Genomic DNA, 12,721 nt, shown 5'->3' with positions numbered 1-12,721 from the left:
ATATTTCTTTTTTTCCCCTCTGGACTGTGGTGGATTTATTTGATAATATAAGCCTGTATGTGTGAACATGGATTGGCTCTGTCCTGCAAGTGACTTGTGAATTGTTTCTATTGAATTGAACTCAACTAGATTGAACTGAGTTGGGAAACCTGGAAGTTTCAAATGTGTAACTGCTAAACACAATTATTGTTAGTATGTGTATGAGGCTGTGTGAATGGAGGAGGGGTCAGCAGTTTCCCATCAACCCCCAATGCTATCTTGGTGGCGCTGCTGAGCAGTGCGCGTTGGTACTGGGCGAAAAACACATTCCTAAATAAATCAATGAAATATTGCAACACATATGTTTGTCCTCTTCTTTCTTAAACTTATGTGAAAAAAATATATAATATCTTGTATGTGTGGAGTTCTTTCTCGCCAATATGGGCCCTGCAACGTCATAGGGCAGCTAATGACCCCCAACCAGCTCACATCGCACTAATGATTGACGGTTTATTTCTATGAATTTGGTACGCATCGTGGAATGCTATAATATATATATATATATATATGTATATATATATATATATATATATATATATATGTATATATATATATATATATATATATATGCCATTTAATGTTTACTGCAAAATTTAAATGCTCACTGAAGTGCACCGTGTGCATATAAAATTCGACAAATAGTTGCGATTAAAGATGGTAATGCGGTTTATCTTCTAACGTTTATCTTCTCATGGACCGTCCTTGGTGCTGAAAATGTCCTGAGCGCAAGACTGAACATTCCTGTATTAACTAAGAATGGACATAGACAATTAGGAATTAACATTTAAAGTTTCAGAACACTCTAAGTTGCGTAAAAAACAGAATAAACACCTTTCTCCCCCACCAATAGCCACCGTTTCGTGGCGCCATTGTAAAGTTCAAGTTTTGTCTGCATAACATTGCAATAACATCTGCTTTCAAAAATATCTGGCATTGCACGTGAAATGAATGTGATTATTCTAAAATTTCATCTGAGCAATGTTTACATTCCCAAGAGTTAAAAACGATAAACATATTTATTCAATTTTCTGCAACAAGATGTGAACACCATGTAGAATTATTTAGTGTGACCAAAAAAAAATAAAAAAGAAAAAGAAAAAAGAGAAAAAAAACGAGTAATTTGATTGATGACGCTAATATTTGGCCCTTCCTTTTTCTCGTGGAGCTGTCCATGGTGCTGAAACGCTTGCTCAGCGCTAACGACATGCGCCCTAAAGTCCTATCCCAGCGGCTCTGATATGGACATGACATTCAAAATATCTGTTTTCTTTTTCTCTTTTTCTTTTTTTCTCCCCTCCTCCTCTTCATATCTAAGCATAACATCGAACCAAAGGTTTTGCTTCAAAGCCTGAGCGCGGTGGAGGCATGATGTTTGAGTGTGCATTCAAATAGAGACGGGCGCGTTGGCAGGCGAGCTGTTTTTCTGGCGGGCTGACATCTGGCATGTCTGTGCTCCAGGGACCCATCCAGCTCTCCACAGACCCTCTGATTAGGCTCTAATAGAATATTAGCATTTGCTCTCAGGTAAAGGCAACAGTGAGCCGCATAAGCTGCCTGGCTGGCAGCACGTCACCGCAGGAGCCACGTGTGTCTTTAACACTGAGGCAGCCGGGAAGAAGTGGCTCCTGTAAGGAGGCCCGGAGGAGGAGGAGGGTGAAAAGGCAAGAAAGGAGATATTTGTAATTATGTTTTACTTTTGGACTACATATTATTCAGCTGAGGGTTTATTGTCGTGAAAATGACAGAAAATCGAGGATTGGACATGCGGACGTTTCATTTCTCTTCCAAAAAACCAATCTAAACATTTTTTGTATTTTTCTTTTAAAAAGGAATATATATATATATATATATATATATATTTATATATATATATATATATATATATATATATATATATATATATATATATATATATATATATATATATATATATATATATATATATATATATATATATATATATATAAAAACACATGCGTTAAACTAAGCCCAGATGATCCAAAACTGGTTTTAAAAGCTTCATATCCCCCGCAGCTAAAGCCTTTCCCTCCTCCTCATCAATAAATAAGCAGATGAATAAATAAAAAATACTAATATGTCTAGGAGAGCCACATCACACAGTGTGAAAAAAATAAAAAATAAAAATAAAACGTCGGATTAAATGTTAAAATTTGTTCTTTAATGAAACACATATTGCAATTCAATAATTAATAAATTAAAATTACATGAATGAAATGAATAAGTAGAAATATTTAACCAGGGAAACCAAAAGAAGCAACAAACATTACAGAAATAAGTTACCTCAGCTAAACAGCAATACAGCAAAAACCTGTACGAATATATTTATGTGCATCGACTGATTCCAATGAAAATATTTACATTGTACACGTTTACTTCCATGAAGCAGTTTCTTTTTCTCTTCAAGAAAAAAAAAAAAAAAACAATTAAACAAGGTGATTTTTTTTTCAACAAGCAACGATTTCATCATGATGCGCGCATATTTATACAAATAAATAGCAGGAAAAAACGCACATAAAAATAATAATTTAAAACGATAATTTAATCTCATATATCTCTCGATTGTGCCATCTCAAACGTTAAAAATCGTCAAATTTGAGACTGTAGTTTTGTTTTTTAAAACTCCACAGTCGCTTCCCTTTAAACCACAACAACAAGCCGAGCTGCTGTCAGAATTTGATTTTTCTCAAGCTAAACGAGGAGGGAGGGGGGATTCCCAATAAATATATAATGAAGTAAACATGACCTCACCCAATAAATAGTTCATAAGACAGCCGGCCCATGCTGGATTGTAAACGAAACATAAACGGCAAATTAAAAATAAAAATATATATATTTAATTACAATAATCTGCACAAATTATTCAAAGTGTTTTGATCATTCCGCACACTGAGGCCTCAAAAACAAACCTATCTGAGTCCAAACGCCGGGAATCTCAAAAACAGATCCCTGATTTAGAGCTAACAACAAAAAGGTGAAAAGAATAACACATTTAGACACAAAATGAAGTGTTTGACAACTAAGACGTTAATTTACAGAAGGTTATTTGGCAGTAATCTAATATTCGCTTTCAGGACCAACTGTCCGCTTAATCCCCCCACGGACCTGAATAAATGTCAGACTGCATTGTCATGAACTCGAAGGGAAGAAAATGTAGCTCAGAAGCCTAAAATAGGAACATCAACCAAGTGCTTTGAATTAGAACAACCTCGTTTTAAGTAGAAATAAATCACAAAAATGCTGCTTTTGTCGGGAAATGATAATCAGCGTTTAAAAGGAATTATAAATAAACATCGAAGCAACTCTGACTGCGCTGGCATTAGAAAGGTGAGGCATAGTAAGTGGAAACAGTGGTTCTTACTTTCTCCGTCAAACGATGCCTTATTGACTCCACATCTTCCTCTGACAGAGTCGTGGTGAGTTTTTCTCTTTTTTTCACTCATTGTTCGTTTTCAGGATATTTTTTTTCGAAGTTCAAAGTCTTATGATTGAAAAAGAGGGTGTGAGTTAGGAAATATGATACAAATAATCTTTATTCAGTTCCAAGTCTTTTGTGGTGGTATTCCCCTCTCTCTAGTTCTCTTTCTCTCTCTCTTTTAGACGCATGCGGAGTACTTCATTCGTTTCTGTTTCTGCCGCTGGTTGCAGAACCAGACCCGCACCACGTTCTTTTTCAGGTCCAGCTTTTCAGCGATCGCCGCGATTTTCTCCGAGGAGGGACGCGGCTGGATGGCGAAGTAGGCCTCCAGCGAGCGCTTCTCCGGCGCGGCTATCGACGTGCGCTTCCTCTTCTTCTCCGCGCCGTTGAACAACTCGGGCTTGTTAAGTTTCTCCCTGTGCGATTTCTCGGCTTCCTCCAGCCACGCTTGCAAGATGGGCTTCAAAGCGATCATGTTGTTGTGGGAGAGCGTGAGGGACTCGAAGCGGCAGATGGTGCTCTGGCTGAGGGAGCCCACTCCGGGAATCTTAAGACTGGCTAAAGCTGACCCCACATCCGCCTGGGTGACCCCGAGTTTGATCCTCCTTTGCTTGAACCTCTCCGCGAACGCTTCCAAGTCCCTAGGATCGGCGTCCACGTCGTTCATGCCCATGTGCGGCGGTAGCCCGTGGGCATGAGCCATGTTGATGGCCGCCTGGTGCATGTGGTTCATGCCAGCCATGTGGGCAGGGTGCGCAGGCGTGGAAACCACCGAGCCGTCCGGCCCTGCCATGGCTCCCAGCGCGAGTCCCGGGGTGATGTGGTCCAGCAGGTCCCCCTCCAGCGCCTGGTGAGGCTGGTGGTGGTGGTGGTGGTGGTGGTGATGGTGGTGGCTAGCCAAGGCGGACGGATGAGAAATAGGCACCGACGAGGAAGAGGAGGAAGAGGAGGTGCAGGGGAGCGTGTTCATTGTGTGGTAGGTCGCGTCCGGCTTGAAGGGACTGTGATGTGGAGGGTGGTGGTGGCTCTTGGTCTGCGAGACTATATCCACCGCCGCTAGAGCTTCAGCCCGGGCCAACAAACTCTCATCCAAGCCTCCGAATATATTGCTCTGCAATTGCAAATAGAATGCACACATAACTGTCAGCAGGGAATTCTCCCTCCACTCCTCGGTTTAAAACATTTCCAGAATGAGAAAAAAAAAAAAAAAGAAATCATAAAAAAGGGGGAGCACACAAAACAAGACACATGCAACATCCCAGGTCATAAAAATTAATACGAAAGGCAAAGCCGGCTGAATACATAAGTTGAGCAGAGTGAGAAAAAAAATATGGAGGTGTTGGGTGATTTGCTGTGCAGACATGAAAAAAACATCAAGCAGAAAAAAAAAAAAAAAAAGTGGGCTGTCAAAATGTGCCTTTAAGCACTGATTATGCAGAATACGTACCGGTGGGGTTGGGAGACAGGCTCTACGCATCACCTCCGAGCTGCTGCTGCTGCCGCTGCTGCTGATGATGGTGCTGCTGTGGCGGGAGGATGAGCAGGAGGACGACGGTGCGTTGGAAGTCAGAGTGGAGGACGAGGATGAGTGCAGCGAGGAGTACTTGGGCTCCGGCAGGCTGGTGTGGGCCATGGTGAAAGCCTGCTTGCTGTTCAGAGACATCATCATCATATTTGCTGGCGCCCGAACCTCCGAAAGTTCCTTTTAATAAGTTAAGACTCCGCCTCCTCGGCTAGGAGTTCAAGTCCAATAGCTTCGCAGGAATCTCGAATCGCTGTCGAGTAAAACGCTCAGGCAGGAAAAAGACGGCGGTCCGACACCGAGTCACATTTATTTATTACTGGAGCAGGTGTGGAGGTGGTCTGGTCTGGTTTCAGGTGAGGAATCACAGACGCCAAAGACCCATGCGGCTGACCCCCTTCCTTTACAGACTTGTGGCGCGATGTTCAAAAACAATCTCAGCGTTTCTCCATCAGTCTCCACCAAATATATTTTTTTGCCTTGGATTTAAATTTTTTTAATTTTTTTTTTCTTTTGGCAGAAACTCTTCACAGATGCCAGAAAAAAATAATCAAAAAGTTTCTCTTCGTCTTTTAGGATTTCCAAAATAACTTCGAGCTATAGTTGCTGTTTTCGTTGCTCTTTTTTTTTTTTTTTGGTTTTTAGTCAAACAAAAAAAAAAGAAGCTTCCGTCTTGAAAATGGACGTAAGTGGAAAAAAGTAGTCTTGGTGACTGTACCTCTTCGACTCGGTTGAATGCTGCGGGGACCCAAACTGGCTGCGCTCTGAGGCGAAGGGCAGACTGAGTCTCTCTCCGCCTCTCTCTCTCTCTTCCTCTCTCTCTCTTTCTCTCTCGCGCACGAACACCCTCCTCTCCTCCTCTCTTTGCGTCTCTCTCTCTCTCTCACACACACACATACACATAGAGACACACACACACTCCACTCGCAGCTGCACCTGAAAAACCCTTTCATGATTTATTATTCTTCATTAGCCACACCGCCGCCGCCGCTGGGGACTCTGCGCATGGGCAGACTACAACAAGGCATTTATTTCCAATGACTCTACTTCATCACCAACACCTCGTTACCAGCACCGTCTTCTAATGAGCCACAGTGAAGTTTTTTTTATTCCCTCTTTGTGTTTGTGAAAATGTTTTATCTTTAAATTTTGCCAACCCAGCTTAAGACATGCTAGCAAATAATATAATTGAATGCTAATAACACCAAATATACTTCCACATTTCTATCTCTTAGCTTGGAAATGTAAAGTTAAATACATGCTAATGCTTTGATTATTTTTATTCATTTTACCGCTAAAAAACCAACTAAACATCAGCAAAACGTTCAAACTAATTTATTCAAAATTGTAGTATTTCATTTATTTGCTTTTCTTTATCAATTCGATTAGTGTTAAAGTAATTAAATTAAACTTAGCAAAATTAGTTTTTACCCTGTTTTGCTGCCTTAGAGTCGCATATTTCCCCTTTCCACTGCATTGTGAGCTAATGCACGGAAACCCAATTTGGTTTAAAATAATAATAATAATAATACTAATAAAAATGAGCTACTTCCAAATTAATATTCTTGTCATAGCAGGCCATTATCTTATCTCTCCGCTAATTAGGGGCACATTAATGGTAACGTAATTACAAGATTTAATCACAGTGTAATTAACAAGAAGTGTCTAAATTGTTTAAGATGATCCGCAGGGTGATAGATTTAAAACGTCAGGAAATTGTGAAAAAAACTAAATACAAGTTTTTAAAATTAGCATTACATTTTTAAAATTATAATTTTAAATAATTTCATTTTGTTTCATTTGTTGTATTTTACTTTGAAGCAAAACTTCTATTTGCATTATCTGACTTAAACGTTAGAGGCGTTAACAATTTCTTTTTTTAAAAAAAACAAACACATTTCTGAATCCATTTTAATTGTGTTTCGTTATTGCAATATTTTAGTGCATTACAGATTCTATATATTTTACGGCTGACTGAGCGGAACAGGCGTTTTGCAGCCCCTGAGTGGGTCCACGCGTTCAGCGTAACTCGTAAGTATTTGAGCGGCTTATTGTACAGCACACACGCGGCGAAGAAAACGTGGAGATTCTGCTGGCTTTTGCATAGCAGAGGCAACAGTCTCATTCCTGCACCTTGCTTTTACAGGTTTATATCTAATATATATATATATATATATATATATATATATATATATATATATATATATATATATATATATATATATATATATATATATATATATATATATATATATATATATATATATATATATATATATATATATTCAGAGCGGGATTTTCCCACAGCTGTGTCAGCAGCATTGTTGGTGTTGCCAGAGATCTCCCCAGCAGCAAGACGCGGTTCCCCCCAGCGGGACAAACAGGCGCTGCTGGAGCCACCTTAAGAGATCGGGGTGAAGTAGGGGGGGAGGAGAGGGGTTGGTGGTGATGGGGGGGGGGGGGGGGACACGGAGATCAGGGCTCCGGAGACATCAAGGAGGGATCAGCGTCTGCTCACATATACCGACAAGACTGATTTATGATGAAACTTTAAAGGAATCATTTATATTTCACCACCTCTAAATCGGTGTATGAAATTTTCATTCACAATGAAACACACAAAAAAGTATATCTTAAGTCAAATAAATCAAGCCCTGGGTTCTTAAAGGCAATTGGCTTTGAAGCATGCTCTCCAACACTTTTGTTAGAGCGTTTTTATTCCCAACCTAAAGGCTTTTGCATCCTCTGCCAACAGCTTTCTCACGTTTGAGGGAGGACATCATGTCTGAATGCTTAACAGGATTACCTCTGAAGGATCTGTCATGGCAAACACTAACACAATTACACCACACTATTTACCTGCAGTTAGAAATCTGTTGGAGAACTGAACAAATTTTGTTTTAGGCCCACAGTGTTTTGCAAATTGTTTAATTCTCAACCAGACATTGCAGTTAATTTTAATTGGATAAAAAAAAAATTATATACAGAATGAAAATTATACAATTCTTTCAGATATGACTTTTGCTAAGCCATATCTGAAAAGTTTGATGTGCATTTGTATTCTCTCTGCCTGTGATGTTTTCCAATTCATCTTTGAAGGTTTAGATGAACATGGTTTGATCTAAACCATTCAACGTAGCTCTGGATTCATGTTTAGGGTTTCTGTGCTGTGGAAGTAGAACTTTGTCTTCAGTCTCAAGTCTTTTGCAGCCTCTAAAATGTTTTCTTTCAACATTGTCTTGCTTTTTGTTTTCTTCCATTTTCCAATTAACTCTGACTAAACTCCTTGTGTGTTCCCACTAAAAAAAACATTCATATATTGCATGAAAGTTAAAACTTAAATGTTCCTGTTTAACCAGAGGATCTATGACTTTCTTTCCAATGTTTATTTTTCTTGCTAGATTTACGAAGTAATCATCTTATGTTTGTCTTGTCAACATATTTTTATATCTAACATGGACCTCTCAGATTGGATTTATACTAAGCTACACTAAGATTATATTACACCCCTGTAATAATTGTCTACAAGGGTGACTAGAGCCACTTATGTCACATATGAAGGTAGTTTGAATATATTTTGGAGCTTCAAATAATAATAAAAAATCTTAAAAACATGCACACCACACTTTCCAGGCTTTTACTTGGAAAAAAAATCGTATGTTCTTTTCTCATTTGTCCCTTTTGTGTAAGCAGTTATACTGTATTTTGTGTTGGTTTGTCACCTTAAACCTCATAAAGTGCATACAAGTTTATAATTATAATGTGACAAAAAAGAAAAGGAAAGATTCAGGCAACATGAATATTTCTGCAGAAGAACGTTTTTACATATAGGGGTTATTCTAGAGCACATATGTCAGAGTCAAGGCCCGCGGGCCACATCCGGCCCGCGAGAAGATTTTCTACGGCCCCTGGGATGATCTTGATTTATTATTAGAACCGGCCCGCAGACCGCAGCAAGCCGGCACCCGTCTTGAAAAAAATGCGAGATGCACGCACCCCGTTCGATCCTCTTGGCACGCACACTTTTCCCTTGATCCCGCCCCGTCCGCAGAAATTCGTAGGCTTGGTCCGCTGCACTAAACTCTAAAGTCGTCATTTAAAAAAATTTCAATGAACATTCGATCAGTCCGGCCCTCGGCTTGTAGCTAAATTTTTTATTTGGCCCTCCGTCCATTTGACTTTGACACCCCTGTTCTAGAGTGTTTTAAATGGAATGGCCAGAAGGGGGTGACTGACAATCTTCAGTTACCAAAATGAAATCAATAAGAACATTTCTGGAGTTTTATGGTCCTGGCATCTCCACCTGTAACGGCTGTAAATTTACCAACTTGCACTTATAATTAAACCTACAGATTACCACACTGGTAAACACACCACTTCATGTCCATGTACTTAAGCCATTTCATGTTAGTTTATTTGAATTTGCATTGATGTATCCTTCATAAATTATGGAGATAAATAGAGAAGTTGGATGTAATGTATAATGTAGTTTTGTACTGTTTGCTCAATTTTGCATCATAGCATTGATTATAATTAAGGAGTAACTGTTGTGATCCACGGGTGTTCATGTTTTCCTTTCCAAATGGATTGTTATTGTCTATAAGATCTTGCTGTGTTGAGTTATTTAGCATTGCCAGTATCTTTCCATACCAGTTTATTTGAGTGTTTAGTTTATTATTAAATTCTTATTTTCTCTGTGTGTTTCCATTTCCCTCAGTTCTCCTGCTCAGTGTTGGTTCACAGCTGTTCAGCGTTCCCCTAATGAGACTCACCTGATCCCCATTTCAGTGGTCACATCTCTGTATTGAGGTTCTCTGGTTTGTATTGTTTATTCTCGGTTCATTCTGTTACATCCTGCCAGGTTCTTCACTGGCTCTCTTTATGCCTCACTGCAAACATTCGTTTGTTCATCTCAAATTTCATCATGCTTCTTATGCGCTACTGTCTGCGTTTACGTCCAGCTCAAACCTCACAAAACATGACATATACTGGGTCCACAAGAAGGAGATGGAATATTATTATTGGCAACTTTTTCTACAAAGAGACTAAAAGTTTAAAATGCCAAACAGTGTTTTAAAGTTTATGCACAGTGTAGAATATTCGAGTGTAGGTTTGACTTGTCCATATTTTGTGATGATATTCTTCTTTTACTCTTTATTTTGAATCACTTACCTTCAATATTTAGCACGAAACCAAGTAATTCTAATTGTAGCTATATTTTATGCACAAATATCTTGTCATAGTTTACAATTTCTGTCCCTCCAGATTTCCTCAAATGCATCTATTTGAATGTATTTTGTTCAATGGTTGACTTATTCTCCAGTGATCGAAACACCAAAAACACTGAAAGCGGTGCATTTTCATGGTTTCGCAAATAGAAATAAAGGTTTTAGAAAGATCAAGCTGATTTATTTTAAGCAACCTCTATTCATTACAAAAGTATTCAATTAAGATTTAAAGATTTAAGCTCAATAAATACAGTCCAGGCTAATCAAAAAGTGTGACATAACCCTTTAGTTTTAGTATGAATCCATTGCCAAATTTAGCAGCATTAGTGGCCAACAGCTAGCTGCCAGGTGAATGATTTGTAGTAAAGAAGATCTAAGTTTTATATAATTGTTATCGAATGTTTTTATTACCGGACTCCATCAATACAACAGGGCAGGAAGAGTTTCTTCTGTTTTTGTACTTCAAAATAAGGGTTGTAAACAGATAATTTTAGTTTTTAGCTTACAAAACTTTTTTTGTTTTAACAAAATAATTGAAAAATACAAATTAGTGCACTGTATTTTATCTTAGCCTCTTCATCAGCATCACCACGAATCACAGTATCTTTCAGCTTCTTTCTTTATAGCTTCAATTAAAGTGGCAGCAGTAGATAGTTCCAACTTACCCCAACAAGATAAGTTATAGCTGTAAATTATCGGATCTGAAATTAGTAAATTTAATACATATCATTACAGACTACGGACATACTAAAGCTCTATATTAAATGAACCTTTTTTAATCATTTATTATGCACTGTTAATGCATAGAAGGTTACTAACAAGACATAACTATTGATCCACCTCTTTTTATTTATGAGGAACATGAGATCACATCTCAATAATTAATTTTCATCTGTACTTCTATTAATTTGTTTACCATTACATTTTTATTGATATTCAATATTCTGCTCTTTGATACATATATATAAATGTATGTATGTTAAATGTTAGCCCATTAAACTGCTTTAGCATTTTATAGAAGATTGTTAGACAATAAGACAGCTGATATAATCTGACTGGTTTGCATCCTGAATTCTCTTTTCCATAAACCTCTATGAATTTTAAAGTGTCCTGTCTTGAATGTGTTGGATATTTTCCTCATACATTATCTCAAAATGACTGAAAGTACACAACATTCCACTTTTAACACTTCAATAAAAGCTCTGTGTTACAACAGTGTTCCTTTTTATTTTTTTTATTAAAGATAAAGTTTATATATAGCAGCAGGACAGTTTTCATGAGACAGATTACACATTGATGATGTATAATGGTATCATTTTGACTAGAGAAGCACCAATCCGATGTTATTTTATTTTTTGTCCCATGCAGATGTCAATGATATCCATCCATCCATCCATCCATCCATCAATCAATCAAATCAATCAAATTTTATTTGTATAGCACATTTCAGCATCAAGGCATTTCAAAGTGCTTTACATCAAGTCAAACAAAAACACAATGCAACACAGAATCAATTCATCCATCCATCAATTCATCCATCCATCAATTCATCCATCAATCCATCCATCCATCCATCCATTTTCTAACACTCTTGTCCCTGGTGGGGTCAGGTGGGGTGCTGGTGTCTATCTCCAGCGAACGTTTCGGCCGAGAGGAGGGGTCACCCTGGACAGGTCGCCAGTCTGTGGCAGGGCAGATATTAATGATATTTTTATATTAATTCTAGATCTTTTTTTGGTGACAATGTCCAGAATCCATAAGGAGAGATCTAGTTAGTCTAATTCTATGCTTTGTGCTCTGAGTGACCTCATGCTTTATTATTTATTTTACAATGCATTTAGAATTCCTAATTGCACTTTCTGAACTATTTGAAAGAAGGCTTGTTGCAGTTTATTTTTACATATTTGACCAAGGACACCTATTGTTTTTGTCATTTTCAGTTTCTCCATTTATTTTAGATTGGTTGTTATGCTCCTGTTTGAACTGAAAGAACAAGTTAAAGTTGTATTTACATATTTGGCCAAGCTTATTAAGCTATTGGTGTATCTAAGTGTGCTGTACTGGTGCAGATTTGTCAGATAAATTTGTAATTCTGTACATTTGTATTTTGAAAAAAATAAACATTTTAAGTCAACTCAGCACTGTTTTTCTGTATCGGATCGGTATCAGCTAATTCTAAACCTCAGATATATGTATTGGTATCAGAAATGAAATAAGTGGATTGCTGCATCCCCAGTTTTGATATTATGATTTCTTGTTATTTAAGATAATTTAATATTGAAATATGAAGAACAAAACAGAACATGCTCATGCAGCACATCCCGACATAACTCAGGTGACTTGTTTGCTTCCTTTCTCCTCTCTCTCTCGTACTTACATCAAATTGAGGACTGCTGGTGCAGAGGTGTCTATGTGCTTTACACAAAGACATACTCTGCTCAGCCTCCCCCAGGAGAGCTCTCCACGTTAACAATCCCAATTACACCAAGACCACCA

At 38.0% G+C, this 12,721-nt stretch overlaps 1 protein-coding gene across 1 annotated transcript; it reads right to left on the bottom strand.

Annotated features, from left to right (window-relative positions):
* Positions 1-2,195: 2,195 nt before the first annotated feature.
* pou4f2 (POU class 4 homeobox 2) lies at positions 2,196-5,662 on the bottom strand. The gene is made up of 2 exons (XM_044114672.1): positions 4,923-5,662; positions 2,196-4,586 (listed from the first exon to the last, which is right to left on the bottom strand). The coding sequence occupies exons 1-2, from the start codon at positions 5,145-5,147 to the stop codon at positions 3,654-3,656; spliced, it is 1,158 nt and encodes a 385-aa protein (XP_043970607.1). The 5' UTR covers positions 5,148-5,662; the 3' UTR covers positions 2,196-3,653.
* Between the last annotated feature and the right edge of the window lie 7,059 nt (positions 5,663-12,721).

The sequence above is a fragment of the Gambusia affinis genome, linkage group LG04 (genome assembly GCF_019740435.1).
Source record: "Gambusia affinis linkage group LG04, SWU_Gaff_1.0, whole genome shotgun sequence".
NCBI lineage: Eukaryota > Metazoa > Chordata > Actinopteri > Cyprinodontiformes > Poeciliidae > Gambusia > Gambusia affinis.
Note: the sequence above shows the minus strand (reverse complement) of the source record. Positions and strands in the feature narration are given on the sequence as shown.

Bases quoted from the DNA above. Each gene is read 5' to 3' on its own strand.
- pou4f2 (XM_044114672.1), bottom strand. From the start codon at position 5,147: ATGATGATGATGTCTCTGAACAGCAAGCAGGCTTTCACCATGGCCCAC. The intron at 4,587-4,922 runs GTACGTATTCTG...TTGCAATTGCAG, and splicing joins CCTGTCTCCCAACCCCACCG to AGCAATATATTCGGAGGCTT.